Source organism: Podarcis melisellensis (genome assembly GCF_964234715.1).
Source record: "Podarcis melisellensis genome assembly, chromosome: 6".
In the NCBI taxonomy this organism is placed as follows: Eukaryota; Metazoa; Chordata; class Lepidosauria; order Squamata; family Lacertidae; genus Podarcis; species Podarcis melisellensis.
This window is the reverse complement of record NC_138538.1, coordinates 52,595,109-52,611,646: the sequence shown is the minus strand read 5'-3', so window position 1 is coordinate 52,611,646 and position 16,538 is coordinate 52,595,109. Positions and strand designations below refer to the sequence as shown.

The following is a 16,538-nucleotide window of genomic DNA, read 5'->3' as shown; positions in this document are numbered from 1 at the left end:
CCCGCCGCCGGCATCGGAACGATGTCCCGAAGCCGAGCGGCGGGGCGAGAAAGCCTTTGTCCCCCCTGCCTGCCTTCCCAGGGGCTTTTAAATCGCCCCGGACAGCGGAGAAGTCCTCCGCTGTCCCGGGCGATTTTAAAATGCCGCCCGCCAGAAGAGGTCGGGGGAAGGCGGTTTCCATAGGAACGCATCAATTGATTTTCAACGCATTCCTATGGAAAACCGTGCATCGCAAGACGAAAAACTCGCAAGACGAAGAGACTTGCGGAACGAATTAATTTCGTCTTGCGAGGCACCACTGTACTGTGTTTTCATGTTACAGATAGGTAGCCGTGTTGGTCTGCCATAGTCAAAACAAAAAAAATTCCTTCCAGTAGCACCTTAAAGACCAACTAAGTTAGTTCTTGGTATGAGCTGATGGAAAGAGAAGCTGCTGAATTGCAACTTATCACCAAACTTAAAACCATGGAGAGACTTGGTCTGAACAAAGACATTGGATTCTTATCTCATTATACATGACAAAGCCATTTTTCACCTTCTCACCCCTTGCTTTTTCCTGTAAGACCTATTGCAGTCGTTAAGAGTCGTCAACAGGCTCATCACAGCTATCTGCCAATCACCCATTCCCACCACCCTTCTGAGTAATACCCCTCCCCACCTTCTCACTATATAGAAGGGTCTGGAAACTTCTGTTTCAGTGTATCTGAAGAAGTGTGCATGCACACGAAAGCTCATACCAAGAACTAACTTAGTTGGTCTTTAAGGTGCTACTGGAAGGAATTTTTTTTGTGTGTTTTCATGATTACCAGTAGGAATATGGCCACTGTCCTAAGTCCCCCCCCCATGAAGGTGACAGCCCATGCCCCATACATAATGTCCATTACATTAAAGTGTAATGGACAAAGGAAGGAACCTAAATAAGTGATACTCAAAGTAAACACTTTGAAACCAGTGGACTTAAGTTAATTCAGTGCAAAAAGAAATTATAGAGGATAATACCAAATAATTAATGAAAGTGTATGATATTTTATTAGAATGGGAAACTAAAGATGAAGAAGTCAAATCAGTAATGATTAAATGGGCACAAACTTCACGGATTGCTGAAAGAGAATTACACAAAAATGACGTATCAACAGTATATTACACCTGTAAAAATGGAGAAAATGTATAGAACAGGATTAAAAAACTGTTGGAAATATACAGAAAAGGAAGGCACATTTTATCCTATGTGGTGGAAATGCAAAATTGTTAAAAACTTTTTGGAAATGATATATAATGAATTGAAAAACATGTTTAAAATGACATTTGTAAAAAACAAACAAACCCAGAAGCCTTTTTGCTAGGCATTTCAGGTCAAGAGCTACTGAAAGAAAAATTGAAAATATTCTTGTATGCTACCACAGCGGCAAGAATCTTATTAGCCCAAGGTTGGAAGACTGAAGAAGTACCAACAAAAGAACAATGGCAAGAAAAACTGATGAACTATGCAGAATTAGCAACGTTAACAGATAAATTGCACGAAAAGGACAATAGAGACTTTTAAAATAAATGGGAATTTTTTATAACCTATTTACAAAAGCAACATAAAGAAATGGACTCATTGATAGGTTTTGAAAAAACATCCACAAATTTATTTAATTAAAACATGGAGGAAGACATTGTAATAACATTTACATTTAAAGTACATTAACATGCAGAAGGTAACATTTTTTTTTTTTTGTAACAAACCAGAAAGGGAAGATGAGGGAAGTCACAGGGGAGGGGATAATGTAAAATTGGATAATTGCTATTTGTAATTTGTTATAAAAGAGGATATTCAATAAAATATTTTTTTTTAAGAAGAACATTATAGTGTAATGGACAAAGGAAGGAGCCCAAATAAGTGATGCTCAAAGTAAAACTTTGAAACCCGTGGACTTAAGTTAATCTAGTAAATTTATTTCCATGATTCTACTCTGAATATGATCTGGTAGGATAAAAGAAAGCATGTTGGGTTGAGAATGTAAAAGCGATTACTGAACATTTCTGTAGAAGTTTCTTCTGTAGAACTGTACTGCATAATATTCATATTCATAGTGCCTTCCAATATTTATTGGCCGGAATTGAGAGTGCTGAAGCAAGCATTACTACTGTGGTAACAGCAGCCATCAGTGGAGAGCCTTCAGCTTCAGATATATCCCATTCATGGATCGGGTGACAATTTGCGGCATGGGAATCGGGAGGTTGGCAGGATCAGGCAAAAGCTCAAAGTGCAGGAGTGTCAATGCAAGAGCAACCTTCATCTCATTCATGGCAAACTGCTGTCCAATGCAGTTCCTGTGTAGAATAAAGGGCAACATTACATTATGAACAGAAGAGCATTCTGCAGATGGTCCAATCAGGGCCATTTCGGTTGTTGCTCCTTCACTTTTAGATTTCTCTCCCCAGAAATGAATATCTGGCACCATCTTTGTTTTCCTTTGTATGCCCCACCCTTTTAGGCATTTGAGTATATATTGTTTTATGCTGGCAGTTAATTCTGATTTGCTGTGGACTCATTCACAATTTTATAAGCCTTGAACACAGTTGTGTCTTCCATGGAAGCTTAATGTCAAAGTCTCCTTTTATGGAGGAAACAGTGCAAAGTATAGGTGAGAAAATATTTACCTTGGCCCTGCAGCAAAAGGCAAGAAAGCATATGGGTGGCGATGCTTTGAATTCTCTGTGGAGAATCTTAGAGGATTAAATTCCTATAGCAGAAAATAAGTCATGGAACTTTGTATTAGAATGGCAACAGATATAGTGGCAAAAGAGCTAAAGGATAAAGGGGCATTCACAAAAAAGAATACTGTTCTATACCCACTTACCAGGTCATAATGCCCACTGAGCTCCATGGGGCTTAGTTCTGTATAGGATTATAGGACTACACTCATAGCAATATGTTTTCCCCAGTGTAAACTGAAGGAAAATTCCTTCACATCTATAAATGCCTGGGCCAAATGAGACATGTTTATAAATGCCCAGGCCAAATGAGACATATCTATAAATGCCTGGGCCAAACAAGACAAATCTATAAATTCCTGGTCCAAATGAGACATGATGTTAATTGCATTAGTGTGCATGTTTTTAAAACTGTACACAGTCATTGGGGTGTCTGACCAGCAACAGGCCTGCAGGGGTTGGGAAGGAAATGCTAACCTTTCCCCCCTGCTGTGGTGCTGATGTTGCTCCTGAAGTTGCTCTTTGAATGGAGAGGGAAGCCTACACAGTTTTTGTAAGCAGCACTTTAGGGACTGGTGTGTGGGTGGATTTTTGGCAGAATACTTCTATAGCTCCTGAGGTGGATTAGGAATGTTTTCTGGATTAGGATTCCACAGCAGCTTTGCCAATATATTTTTGCAATGGTTTTCTTTTCGCAATAGATTTTTGCCATTTTGTAAGTGCATTAGCAAAATTTTAAGAATCATAACTACATAATATGTGGCCTGTCCTTCTACTTAATTAGTACAGTATCTTCCTCCTACTGTTCTTATCCAATTCTGTAGAGGGACACACTAAGCTAGATAGTTTGGCATTAGGCCATTGATATGAGGCAATGGACTAAATCAGCCTTTCTCACCTCCAAATTGGAATACTTCTGGATGTGTTTAGTAAGCTAAAACAAGCAAGAAACTGGTAAAACAAAATGCTGGGATAAATCTACACATCTAGTCACACAGTGTTAGTGTGACAAACAATTGGCTTCTTTTCTTAAAGAAATTGTATGTGTCCATGGCACTTATTCCACCATCTTTTCCTCAAAACATGTCAACTTCTCTCAGTCTCACCAGAAAGGTCTTGCTTGGGCTTTTCTTCTTTTATTATTACCTCAGGATTGTCCCAAATCTCAGGATTTCTGTGAAGACCATAAACATCCAATGCAGTTAGAAAGCCTGTGAAAAAAAGAGACGCATCATCTATTATCATTTCATCAGCAGTGGCATTTACCAAAACATTCATTCTCAATAACTTGCTGCAAATACAGGCAGATTTTCAGAGTTGTTGCACTGATAACCAGGATGATCCTGCACAGAGTACAGGAAGGCAGTTGGAAAGCATACGACTGTGCTTTCCTGGTCATGTAATATTTGTTTGTTTGCCCAAGGAATTCATTTAGGTGTAGGTGGGGCCTCAAGAGATAGCCCATCTAAGGCCTAGCAGCTCCAGAAATTGTCCATCTGAACAGAGGGGCTGTGTACCTCTGTGTCGGCATGCACACCTGTGTGTGTCCTCCACATATTCCCTGTGTGCACGAATGTGAGTGTGTGCAAGCAAGAGTGTGGGGTGGCCGCATCATAGTTGTCAGTAGCCCCACAAGGTAGGCCAAGGGTGAATGTGGTCCATAAAAGGTTAGAAACCCTTGATGGAAGTTTAAGAGACAGTGGAATTGAATAATGAGAACAGTGTAAGAATGAAGATGGAAGAGGAAGGGGCGAGCTCAAAGGAAGTCTGCAGAAGGGAGAGAGGGGAAGCCTACCTTTTGGTAAGGTTCGTCCATCAGCAAAAGTCACAGGAGAATTCAGTTCTCGTGCTATAAGAGGTACTGGAGGATAAAGCCGAAGGCTCTCCTTAATGCACATGGTGCTGTACGTCATCTTTCCCAAATCGTCCCTTAAAGACACCGCCCAAAATTACTGGAGTTAAGTCGCATAAAGTTTTATTAAGATTAAGGAAAAAAGAGACAGGGTGGAATCCAGTACCTACTCTTTCCTTGCTCAATACAAGTGTTGGGGAGAGGGGAGAAATTTGATTCAGTTCATATTTAAAGGTGAACGTACCTTACTCACACTTTCTGGAACAAGATGTGAACTGAACACAGCCACCCTTCAAAATTTGCACTTCTCCAGCCAAATAACAAGTGCAAAAATGCACATGCTAGCTTAAAGCATGCATGGAGATGCATATATTAGTGAGCATCTGTGCTTTTAGAGCTGTTTTTAGCAGGGTTATATTGATTGTGGGGGTTTTAGGTTTATTTAATTTAACTTATTCTGTTCGACACCTTGTTTTGTTATAGTGTGAGAAAGGCAGTAAATAAGTTAAATGATTGATTGAATGAAATACAGCATACAAAACTGGGTTGTTGTTTTTTATGGGAAATTAAACCATGCAGGAAGTCTACCTGGAAAGCAAGTCATGCAGGAATCCCGCCTGAATAGAGGAGGCTCCCCTCTTTAGAAGTTATCAGGACATTAGAGACCAGGAGTATTGGTGGGATCAGTCCATAGCCCATCTCTTGTAACTGTGTTACCTCTTCATGCAAGTAATGGGTGAGGGTGGCTAATTGTGTCCTACTTTTTGAAGAGCTGTCTCTTTTTGATAATAGATTTTGATTTTTGCATTATTTTTGGCGATACAAGCATGACTACACTAGCTACAGTACATCCGTGCAGCAGCCATAGCAGTGATTTAAATATAGAAATAGAAATCAGAGCTTCTTTTCCTACAGTATAGGTCTGGCCCATCTTCCCTGGAACTTACAGAACCTGAGGCCTGTAGTCAGACTACTATGATCCTAAACTACTCTGCAGTGTTGCTCTCCTTCAGAAACCTCATAACATGACCCAGGAAATAAACATTTAAAGTTGAACAATAATTTAGTCTGACCATTGTATCTCTTCCTGTTGCCCAAGAAGCTCCATGATCTCCTCTCTGCATCTCTGCTGATGTTCAGGGTTCTGAGCCATACAATAAAAGAGCCAAGAGATTCCACTAGCTGTGGTATCATGACCTTCAAACATGAATGTGTCCACTTCTGCGCGTATGTCTTCATCTGACAATGGATTTCCATTTTCATCCTAACCGCACAGAGAACATAGTGTTTTATAGGATTAGTGAGGTCCAATATTTAAAGTTCTTCAAGACCCTCCTTCCTCTCCCAGCTCACATCAAAGAAGGGGGAGGTGCTTCCGAAAGCGGTTTCCCAAGCTGCTCTCTGAAGCACCACCCCCTCAATTAAACACTCACCTGGGCCACCTACCACCCATGGTGCTTGCTCACTCACATGCCCACCATCCATTCTGCCATCATGCTGGAGTTGACAGGGCCACCTGTCAGCAGCCACACAAACTGCAGTGTGATGACAGCCTTACAATTTTATGTATATATTACAGACCATGGGAATTTTGCTTGGGCTTTGTCATCTGAACAGAATAGTGATGGCTGGAAAAGCCCTTAGCAATATAGCATGGCAGGCACAGGTGCATTATTTTTACAGTGTTCACCTTTGCGCAAAGAAGAATATCCAGGAAGTCCAAATGCCTCTTCTTCAGAATCTTTTCAAGCTCTTTCTCATTCTTGAGGGAATCCTTCCTCTCTTTTATTACCTTCTCTGCATTGAAAACAAACAGTATGAAATGAATAAAGCTATACCCAAGAGGCAAGCAGATATATTCAACCTTTTTAGATTTCTCTAACTTTCCTAATAAGTACACTGTGTACTTATTATCATTTAACCCATATTAATTTTTTAACTTTTTTTTCTTTTCACACCTACATTTTATATGCCCTTAGTACATCATACCAACACTTTTACAATTTTTAATTTTCCTGATGGTACTGAAACATCATGTTTTTACTTTTGAATTTTCTATTATGAAAGAAATTTATATATTAGCTCAGAAGAAGAAGAGGAGGGGGACGAGGAGGAAGAAGAAGTTGTTGCCAGGAGTAAAAGATACATACCTGTGTGATGGTGGGCTATTTTGCAAGCTTTGTAAAACTGACGCCCTTTGGAGCTCAAGCGGTAAATGAGATCATTGTGATGCCAAGGTGTTTTCAGTCTCTGATAAACCAGGAAGCTGAGATCAAATACAGTTTGAATGTAGGAATTGTCTCTGTGGACAGTAGGAAAGTGGAAACAAATATAAGCAAAAAATGAAGACAAAAAAGGTTAGATGACATGTTTATTAAAAGTCCCATTTCTAGATCCATTTCTATTTGAGATCGAAGGTAGGGATGAGTGGCATTATTTTGTAGTGGTTCCACTCCTTCTTCGATGGTTCTTTCCAGAGGGTGATGCTTGGAGAGCTCTTCTCAGCTCCATAGAACCTTTAATGTGGGCTTCATCAGGGTTGAATCTTATTCCCCACAACATCTGCAAGAAACTCCTGACTGGAGTTATCCAGAGTTTTGGAATATGTTGTTAGCAATATGCTGATTAAACACAGTTCTGCTTCTCCTTTACATCTGCAGGTGTGGCAGTGTTGGGGCATTAAATTGCCTTGGTATGAGCACCAAGAAATTGAAGCTCAATCCAGATAAGACTGAAGCACTGTTAGTGAGTGGTTCCTTGGACTGGATGGATGGAAGGTTGCCTGCTCTTGATGGGGTTACACACCCTCTGAAGGTGTGTAATTTGGGGGTACTTCTGGATCATTTGCTGTCACTTGACACCTAGGTGGCATCAGTGGCAAGGAGTTCCTTCCATCAACTTTGGCTAGTGGCCAAGCTGTATCCCTATCTGGATACACATCTTCTGTTGTGTATACTTTGGGAACCTCTATGTTATAATATTGCAACATGTTATACATATGTCTACCTCTGAAGAAAGCTCAGAAAGTTCAGCTGGTGCAGAATTCAGCAGCCAGGTCGCTCAAGAGGGCAAGATGGTTTGAGCATGTTATACTTGACTGTGCTGGCAGTCTTATACTCTTATAATCTTATACTCACCTGTCTGTTTCAGCATTTTTCTGGTAGCTGAAGGCACATTTCATAATAGTATCAAGAGTCATCAGACTGACATGTTCAAACATCTCCACTGATGCTGTGCCATTCTTTGGTACCAGCTTTCCCCATATATCCTAATATTTTAGAAAAGGGACAGAAAGGAGAAGTCTCATTCTGGGAAAGTCTCTAGAATGATTAGATGATTCGTTATTAGATACTGGAACAATATATGATCTGCTGTGGTCAATATATGAAAACTTTAGATTGTCCAGTATGTCAGTGACTGCCCAACTATGGATTTTGATAATTAATTGCAGAATAAGTTATATTTATTTTCTGAGGTGCTTTGATTATTTCTTATTCTGGGTCCTTTCATGTACTCACATCACTGAAGGTGAAATTGCACATTACAAGGTAATGACAGTGATGTTTTCCCCATAATACTAAGGCATGGCATGGCAGAGAGCATTTCCAAAGGAGAATCATTGGGTGAGAAGTACAGGTGCTTAACCCTTTCCCCATACATCAATTTGCCTAGACCCCTCCTAGCAGTGGAGGCTAGTTCATTAGGATGACTGGAGCACTGTCCCCCCCCCACATGCCTTTTTACTTATAACCAGTCAAAGGCATGCCTGTGTCTTTAGCCTCAGTGTTGCATTTCTAGAACTCGGCATGGAGTAAGATTAGTTGGCTCTGCCTGTCATTTGCACTGGCGCCACTTATTTTTGACCACCCTGCCTTCTACCCTCCTGGTCGCAATGTGCATCAGCCACCACTGTCTGCTGGGCAGTTTCCTCTACTGGCTCGTAAGCCTAGTTCAGGAACACACATAAAGCCTGTGGGGAGGAAATGTGGAGAAGAATGAAGAGGCGTGAGACAGAATTGAGCATTCTCCATGCTGCCCATTAACTTTCCCCTGCAAATGATCCTTGCATTTGGGAAATGGTTTTGCTAAGATTATGTGCAGCTGTCCTCTGAGAGAGACTCAGGATTGGGTGGCTGAATGTGTACCCTGAAACAAAGGAGGCAGATCAGGAGATTCTCAGGGGCTAATGAACTGATCATTAATTCACAGGACTATAAAGGAAAGGGTGATAGCAGGCATTCTAGTCAAAAACACTGTCTGCAAATGTAAACAGGGTTTTGGCATACAGTACAATTCTAGCTAATACAACACTGAACAACCCTTCAAAGTGATACATTTTAATATTCCACAAAGAAAGCTAATGGTAATCAGCATCTGTTTATCTTGAAAACAAAAAAAATTCCTTCCAGTAGCACCTTAAAGACCAACTAAGTTAGTTCTTGGTATGAGCTTTCGTGTGCATGCACACTTCTTCAGATGTATCTGAAGAAGTGTGCATGCACATGAAAGCTCATACCAAGAACTAACTTAGTTGGTCTTTAAGGTGCTACTGGAAGGAATTTTTTTTGTTTTGACTATGGCAGACCAACACGGCTACCTATCTGTAACTGTTTATCTTGAGAAAGTGAATGAACTAATTAAGACAATATTAAGGTTCACAGATTTATGAAGGAATTTTAGAATTCGATACTGCTGCAAACTCATTGCCTGCAACCCAAAGGGCTGCTCAACTAGCTTCACACTTTGATGGCGGCTTCTGACTCAAACTTTTCAAAAGATCTTTGTGGCATGTCAGAGGAGGTTTTCAGGTCAAAGAAAGAGTCTGCTCTGGCCCTCTGAGTCTGCTCAAAGCAGGACTGAGATCATGAAGGTGGATGAGCAACTTCTTAGACTGGAGTTGACCTCCTGAAAGTAGCAATGGGGTTTCTTACCAGCATCTCCTTGACTGATTCTGCCATAAGAGTCACATAAGGCTTCAGAATATTGTAATGGAATCCGGGAGTCAGCAGTTTCCGGTGCTGCTGCCACTTTGGCCCATTCAGGACAAGAAGCCCCCTTCCTGCCAGGGAAAGGAAGGAAAATGAGGAACAGAAGCCCAAGATAATGTTGTCTTTCTTAGGCACATACACCAGGGTCAGGGTCCCATGGTAAATTATCCACCACAGATGACAGGGTTTATAGCACTATATTTGACCCATTGAAGTAGGCACTTAATTGCTGGAACAACTCAAGTTAAAAATCTATTTACCTACTAAAAGATTTCTGAAGCATGGAATGCAGTGTGTATATTTCCTTATAACCTGAGAAGTCCATCTTCACAGACTCTATAAGGACAGACTTTTGAGATTGTAGGGAAATATCCTATAGAGTCTGATTCCTGAGCAAAATGAGCAGAAATCAGTTGGCCAGAGGAATAAAGCTGGCACTGAAGCCTCCTGGAAGGCACCAGTGGGGAAGGCACCAGCTTAACAAATACTAGCAGCTTCCCGTAGACCCAAAGGAACGTTGAACTTTGAAAGCTGAGAATATATGTATATGCTTGATACAAGAATATCACAGAAAATATAAGGGTGCATAAAATTAGTGAGAGAAAATACATACCAATCCATGGAATTAGGAAGCTGTATGTTACAAGAGATTTAGGATCTAAATAGTTTGATAAAAGAGAGAAAATGAGCTTAGCAGGAGATGGTAAAAAAACTATTTGTGAAAACAAATTTAAATGTTTAATTTGCTAAATTACACTCTGTTGCCTCAATCTAGGGGATTCCTATGGGCACCCAGAGCTCCCTCACTTGCCTCTCCTTGCTTTTCAGCAGCCAGATCCAAGGCACAATCCCACACCTTTGCACATGCGGATAAAGACAAACAACCTTTGCAGGCCCAGCTTACTCCAAAGAGTGACCATTTCCCTGCCCTGCCTTGGGGACTCCAGCCATTTGTTGGGCAAATAGTTCTGCTTCCCCCAATTTCCAAAATGAAATATCCAGTTATCTAATGTACCTGTTGAACTTTGTAGCCTGCAATGTGCCTTCTCTACCAATCTGATTTGAGCATTAAAGACTTGGGTAGAACTAGAGCTGGGAGTTCTTTGCCTGACAGTGAGGGACTGATGGGAATTGGAGTTCAAAACATCTTGAAGGCACCAGGTTGGGGAAGGTTGCTTTAGGATGCCCTTGAAATATGAATCACTTACATTTATTTCTTGCCTTACAAAGAGCAGTGCAACTTACTGCATGAATAATTCTGACAGCCTCTAGCATACTCATGTAACTGCACAATGAGAGGGACATAAGATACAAATTTCTTACCGCCTCTGCTGTACACGGCCTTTGCATATTCGGGGTGGTTAATGGACAGGAAAGCCAAGAAATTTCCATACCAACGTGGATAACAGTGCGGGTACTTTTCTGTCCATGCAGCTGCGTTCAGGAATTCTTCCTCAGGTTTCATCTGTATCGGTAACCAATTTACATCTCAGTTATTGTGATTATATGTTTAGTTCAGGATGAAAACAGATAATAAGGTAATGTAATAGTGTATAACTTTCAGCTGGGATGCACATGTAACAAAGGAATAATTCACCCACTTGGCTCAGTGCTAAAACCACAGTCTTTTTAAACTTCTTTTTTTCTATTCTGCATTGGCCTCCCCTTATCAATTTCATTTCAGACTCTCAGGTGTAGGAAAACACACACTGGTTGAGCATGAATAAGCCTTTGAACTATAAATGTTAAGAAGAAAAAACAGCCACCAAAGAGTACATTTAGAAAAGCATTTTTTCTTGTAGGAATAAATTGAAACATTATACACAAAATTATAATATAATATTTATACCTGAATCTGTGAATCATTCTTCAACTTTAGGTAAAATTGGATAAGAGAAAGAGGTCCATCACAAATGCAAACTGTTGCATGCCAAATATGGGAGTCGGGGAGTAGAGGTTGAAAATGGAACTAGAAATCAGCATATTGGGGAGGCCACAATACGTGGCAATACCCTGTTCAAAATTTCAGCACTCCAACAGGAAAATGAAATGGATATACATGTGAACCAAAGTCCACCTACACCTGAAATCAATAAAGTTGTGGCCTTCAACCCTCCCCAATTGTTGTCTTGTCAAGGATGTTCCTTTACACCATAGGCATTGCCTTCACACAGTAGGAGGGCGCTATGAGTAGGCCCACAATGGCCGTGTGCGCTGCTCCTAGTGGGCGACAGTTGTGGCTTCTTGTTGGTGGCCTTCCATTCAGAAGGTGCCAGGAGTCACGTCCCAGTGACTAGCTAATGTAGATTCCTTGGCCAAATCTAAAATTCCAACAGTCCAATCATGTGCAGCCAATGTGCAGCCAACAATCCAATCATGTGGAGCTCAGTCTGCTGAACCAGCACAGCAGTCCCCAAGCCAGCTGCCTTGCAGGTGCCAGCCGACTGAATGACAACATTAATGAAACAGCACATTTGATAGAAAATATCCTTTCAGAATGTGACATGAAGCTGAGAAAGCACTCGGCAAGAAATAATTATTCTGTGTCACATCATAAAGTTTAAATCCACTGATTTCATCTATCTTTCTGATATCTATCTTTCCTGATGTAGTCTTTGCATGCCAACAACAATAAAAACCAGATTTATCCTTGTTTATGGTGAGTACTGCAACACATCCCAAGTTTGTCTTTAGCTTGTATTGTGTTTGATTAGCTTCACTTGTGGGTATAAGAAAATAGCTGTATCATCAGTTAATGCAATTTTACAAAGAGAGACCCAACATCTCACCAGGAAAGTCAGATTCCCTTACCATGTGGACATGGCCATACAGCCAGTGGCTGGGAGGTCCTGGGAAACTCCTGAAACCCTTGATCATTTTCTGCCTTGTCTGAAATAGCTGGATGGCTTTCAGAATGACGCAGATGAAGATCAATGCCACAGTCCAATGGAAAAACCAAGAGGGACTCGCCGGTAGCCAGGACCACAAGAGATTGATGACAATTTCCATAATCAGCTGCCTGCTGCTTGCTTTGCTCCAGTAGCTAGAATATGTCCTCAAAAGGTTTGCTGTTTTCCTGGCTTTGTCTTGTGAGCTGCATCAAATTACTAAAACAACTTTGTGGCAGGTGTTGCTGCAGGAATCTGGAAACTGTTTAAACCTCCACCCACACACTCTAATTAGTTTCACCCGCTGGGTGCTGAATCCTCCCCTTTTCCTCACTTCAGAGCTGCACCAGATCACTGTTATTGGGAAATGTTGTTTTAATTAACTGCATGAAGGGCCATAATGTACTTTATCAATAGGAGTATTTGGTATACCCAGAATTCACTGATATTCAGAGAAGATATCACAGTGACTTCAAGGAGGACTGATATAGAGAAGGGCAATTGATAAAGAAGAAAATATTCTTTCGGTTTTACGTTTGCCTCTTATTTTGTGCAGTGTTTCTACTGAGCAATAGCAGCTGCTTCCAGTTTGAATAAATATTGTCAGCCAACCCCGGCTTGAGTTGGGCTTCTGGAAAAGGGTCTATCAAGCCAGAGGCATCTCCTGAACCAGTCTCCTCTCAGGAACTGAAGTCTTTATACCAGTAGTTGCAAATTCCCCAATAGTGATAGGGGACATATTGGATTCAATTTCCGTTTTGATGCTTGTTTTTTAAAATTCAAACAATAAAATACAAGAAACAAAGCACATTATTCAAAATTTCCCCTTCTCCGAATTTTGCGCTGTAGTTCTCCAACATACACTGCATGAATTTGGGAAAATGAATCCGAACAACACATTCTATTAATGACATTGCTTTGGAAAAATATGCTTTGGGTCCCCAGATGATGTTCGCACACAACTCCCATAATTTTCCACCATTTAAGTCAATGGTCAAGGATGATTGGAGTTGTAGGCCAACAGCATCTGGGGGCTCAAGGTGGAAAAGAGCACTGCTCTGGGTTTGTTTGGAGGATGTTAGCAGCTTGGAGCTCTTCAAGGCCCTGCTACTGGACTAAGCCATGGGCTCCCAGCTGAGGTTAGGTTAGCTCAAGAAAGGAAAAAATACATGGGTTATATCTAAAAAGTGTCTCCTTTTCTATAAAATTATTGTTTTAGTCATATGGTAGTTTGTGTAAATTTAGATTGCTTAGTTAACATTTTTTAAAAAATGGTTAATACAGTCATACCTCATGTTACGTCCACTTCATGTTACGTTCTTTCAGGTTACGTCCCGCGGTGACCTGGAAGTACCGGAAAGTGTTACTTCCAGGTTTCGCTGCTCGCGCATGCGCAGCAGTACAAAATGACATCATGTGCATGCACAGAAGCAGCGAATCACAACCTGCATGTGTGCAGACGCACCGCTGTTGGTTGCGCTCTTTTCATGTTGCGAAGGGGCCTCCGGAACGGATCCCGTTCGCAAACAGAGGTACCACTGTACATTTCCGTAAGTTGTACAAAAAGTCAATGTTTTTTTTTCTTATTATTTGCAACTTCTAGATTTATTATTCATTCTTCTCTTATCACAGTAATTTATATTCCATAGTTCAGGAAATCAGTATTTCAAAGAAGCTTACAATTAAATTACATAGTTACTAGCTACAACAAATATTTGTTACATATTTAAAAAGTCAAGTAGAAGACATGTAAAGGTAGCCCTGTACAGGGAAGTTTTTATTGATAGATGTTTTATTATGCTTCTGTATATGCTGGAAGCTGCCCAGAGAGGCTGGGGAGACCTAGTCTGATAGGTGGGTACAATTATTATTTATTATTATTATTATTATTATTATTATTATTATTATTATTATTATTTAACCTTTGTGTTAGATTATTGTGACATGTTATATATAGGGTATGTCTCTGAATATAGTTGCAGTAGCTCACCAGGTTGCAACCATATTGCAGCAATCCTGGCCTGACTGCACTGGCTGCCAATTAATTTGGGATTACCTAGTCCCTCCCAATGTGAGCTAAGCCTCGCAAGACAGCTAACATTATGGGCTTCATGCATTAATCAGATTTAAGCATGCTAGTTATATGAGGTTAGTCATCCCACAATAAGGATAAACAATTGGGTCCAGGGGCTAGAGGAAGGAACGTAGGGCCATCCATTGAAGCTGACTGTTGGAAGATTCAGCACAGACAAAATAAAATATTTCTTTGCACAGTTAAACTATAAAATTTACTCCCCAAAGATACAATAATGACTGTCATTCTGAATGGCTTCCTTAAGCACATGCAGGTTGCAGAGCTGACTGCAACTGTGGGTTTGCTTCTCATGCCTGCTGGTCCATGGCACAGAAAAGAAAGAGTGTATCTGCATGGAGCTGCCACCTTGTCAGAAATAGGCATCTTATACTGACCTACAGCAGCTTCCTGTAGACCTAAAAGCAGTTTGAACTTTGAATGCTGGGCATATATGTATTTGCTGAATGCAAGAATATCACAGTAACTACAGGGATGCATAAAAAAAGTGAAAGAAATTACAGGCCAATCCATTGAATTAGGAAGCTGTATATTGCAAGAGATTAAGGAACTGAATAGTTTAATGAGAGAAGACGAGGTTAGCATGACATGGTAAACAGTATTTGTAAGAACACACTTAAATGCTTTGCTAAATTGCACTACGTTGCCTCATTCTGGGCGATTTCTATGGGCACTCAGAGCTCCCTCATTTGCTTTTCAGCAGCCAGATCCAATGCATACTCCCACATCTTTGCAAATGCAGATTAAGACAAGCAACCTTTGCAGGCCCAGCTTATTTCAAGCTGTGCCCAGTTCTTTGCCCAGCCTTGGGGACTCTGGCCATTTATGGGAGAAATAGTTGCGCCCCCCACACTTCCCCAAAGGAAGTATCCAACTCTCTTATGTACCTGTTGAACCTTGTAGCCTGTAATGGGCTTTATCTACCAATCTGATTTTGCTGAGCCATGGCAAGAATTGGAGGTGCAATAACATACTTGCCAGCAACGGAGGAGTGGCAGCCTCAATTATCTGCCTGCGAAGGTAGCTGCATGACAATGAAAAGAACAGCAAAAGATTGTCCAACGCACCTGGACCGTGGCTGGCTAGGCTTGATCCACCAGAGAAACGAGTTTCATTACATTCTGAACTGGCTTTGATATTATTCTCATCCAGGAATCTTAGCACACTGGGGAGCTGTCCTTAAATGGCTCTCATACCTTCTCCCACGGGTTAGTAAAAAGGGGCAGATTTGGATGAGCAAGAATAGGGCTCCGAATTCTCATTTATTTGACTTTATGAATTCTTTTCTCCTCAGGATTCATCTGAATCATTAATCAGATTTTAAACCTGCTTTCTTTCTGTTTCTTTCTGTTCTGCACAGTTTTACAGTGGGAGACCAAACATATCACCAGGAAAGTCAGGGAATCCCTTACCATGTGAACATGGCCATATAGCCAGTGGCTGGGAGGTCACAGTCCAATAGAAAAACTGAGAGAAACTCCCTGGCAGCCAGGACCACAAGGGATTGATTAGATTCTCCATCACCAGCTGACTGCTGTTTTGTTCTGCTCACTGTCTAGAATAAGTCCTGAAGACTTTCTGGTTCGGCTGGCACTGCTGCCTCAAAATGCCAGAACAAGTTTGTGGCAGCTGGAGCTGTAGGAATCTGGGAATCATCCCCCAAATTCTATTTTGTTTCTCCCTGTGGGCCCAGAATCTTCCCCCATTCCCCACTTTAGATATTGATTAGGATCACTGTTATTGGGAAATGTACTTTTAACTGTCTTCATATAAGATGCTTAAGATATTTTATCAGGGGAAGTACCTAGTATGCCTAGAATTAACTGATACTCAGAGAAGAAGCCACAAGGACGAATGGTACAAAGGAGCCCATTTGAGGCAGATATTCTCATAGGGAAGAAAATAGTCTCTGGATTTTTAAAAAACAGTTAACATATTTCCACAAGATGTAGAAGAAGTCAATGCATTTTTTTTTTGCAACATCTAGAGTTATTTATTTATTCTTCTCTTATGACAGT

At 40.8% G+C, this 16,538-nt stretch overlaps 1 protein-coding gene across 2 annotated transcripts; it reads right to left on the bottom strand.

The window, feature by feature from the left end:
- Positions 1–1,917: 1,917 nt before the first annotated feature.
- On the bottom strand, positions 1,918–12,697 carry LOC309371379 (cytochrome P450 4B1-like). Of its 2 annotated transcripts, XM_081913973.1 has the most exons (12): positions 12,352–12,697; positions 10,864–11,005; positions 10,154–10,198; positions 9,484–9,611; positions 7,690–7,820; positions 6,703–6,854; positions 6,243–6,349; positions 5,626–5,816; positions 4,496–4,629; positions 3,847–3,911; positions 2,647–2,729; positions 1,918–2,316 (listed from the first exon to the last, which is right to left on the bottom strand). In XM_081913973.1, exons 1-12 carry the CDS (start codon positions 12,547–12,549, stop codon positions 2,148–2,150), a joined length of 1,545 nt encoding a protein of 514 aa, XP_081770099.1. In that variant the 5' UTR covers positions 12,550–12,697; the 3' UTR covers positions 1,918–2,147. The 2 variants fall into 2 exon arrangements, with proteins under 2 accessions (XP_081770099.1, XP_081770100.1); XM_081913974.1 differs by lacking the exon at positions 10,154–10,198.
- Between the last annotated feature and the right edge of the window lie 3,841 nt (positions 12,698–16,538).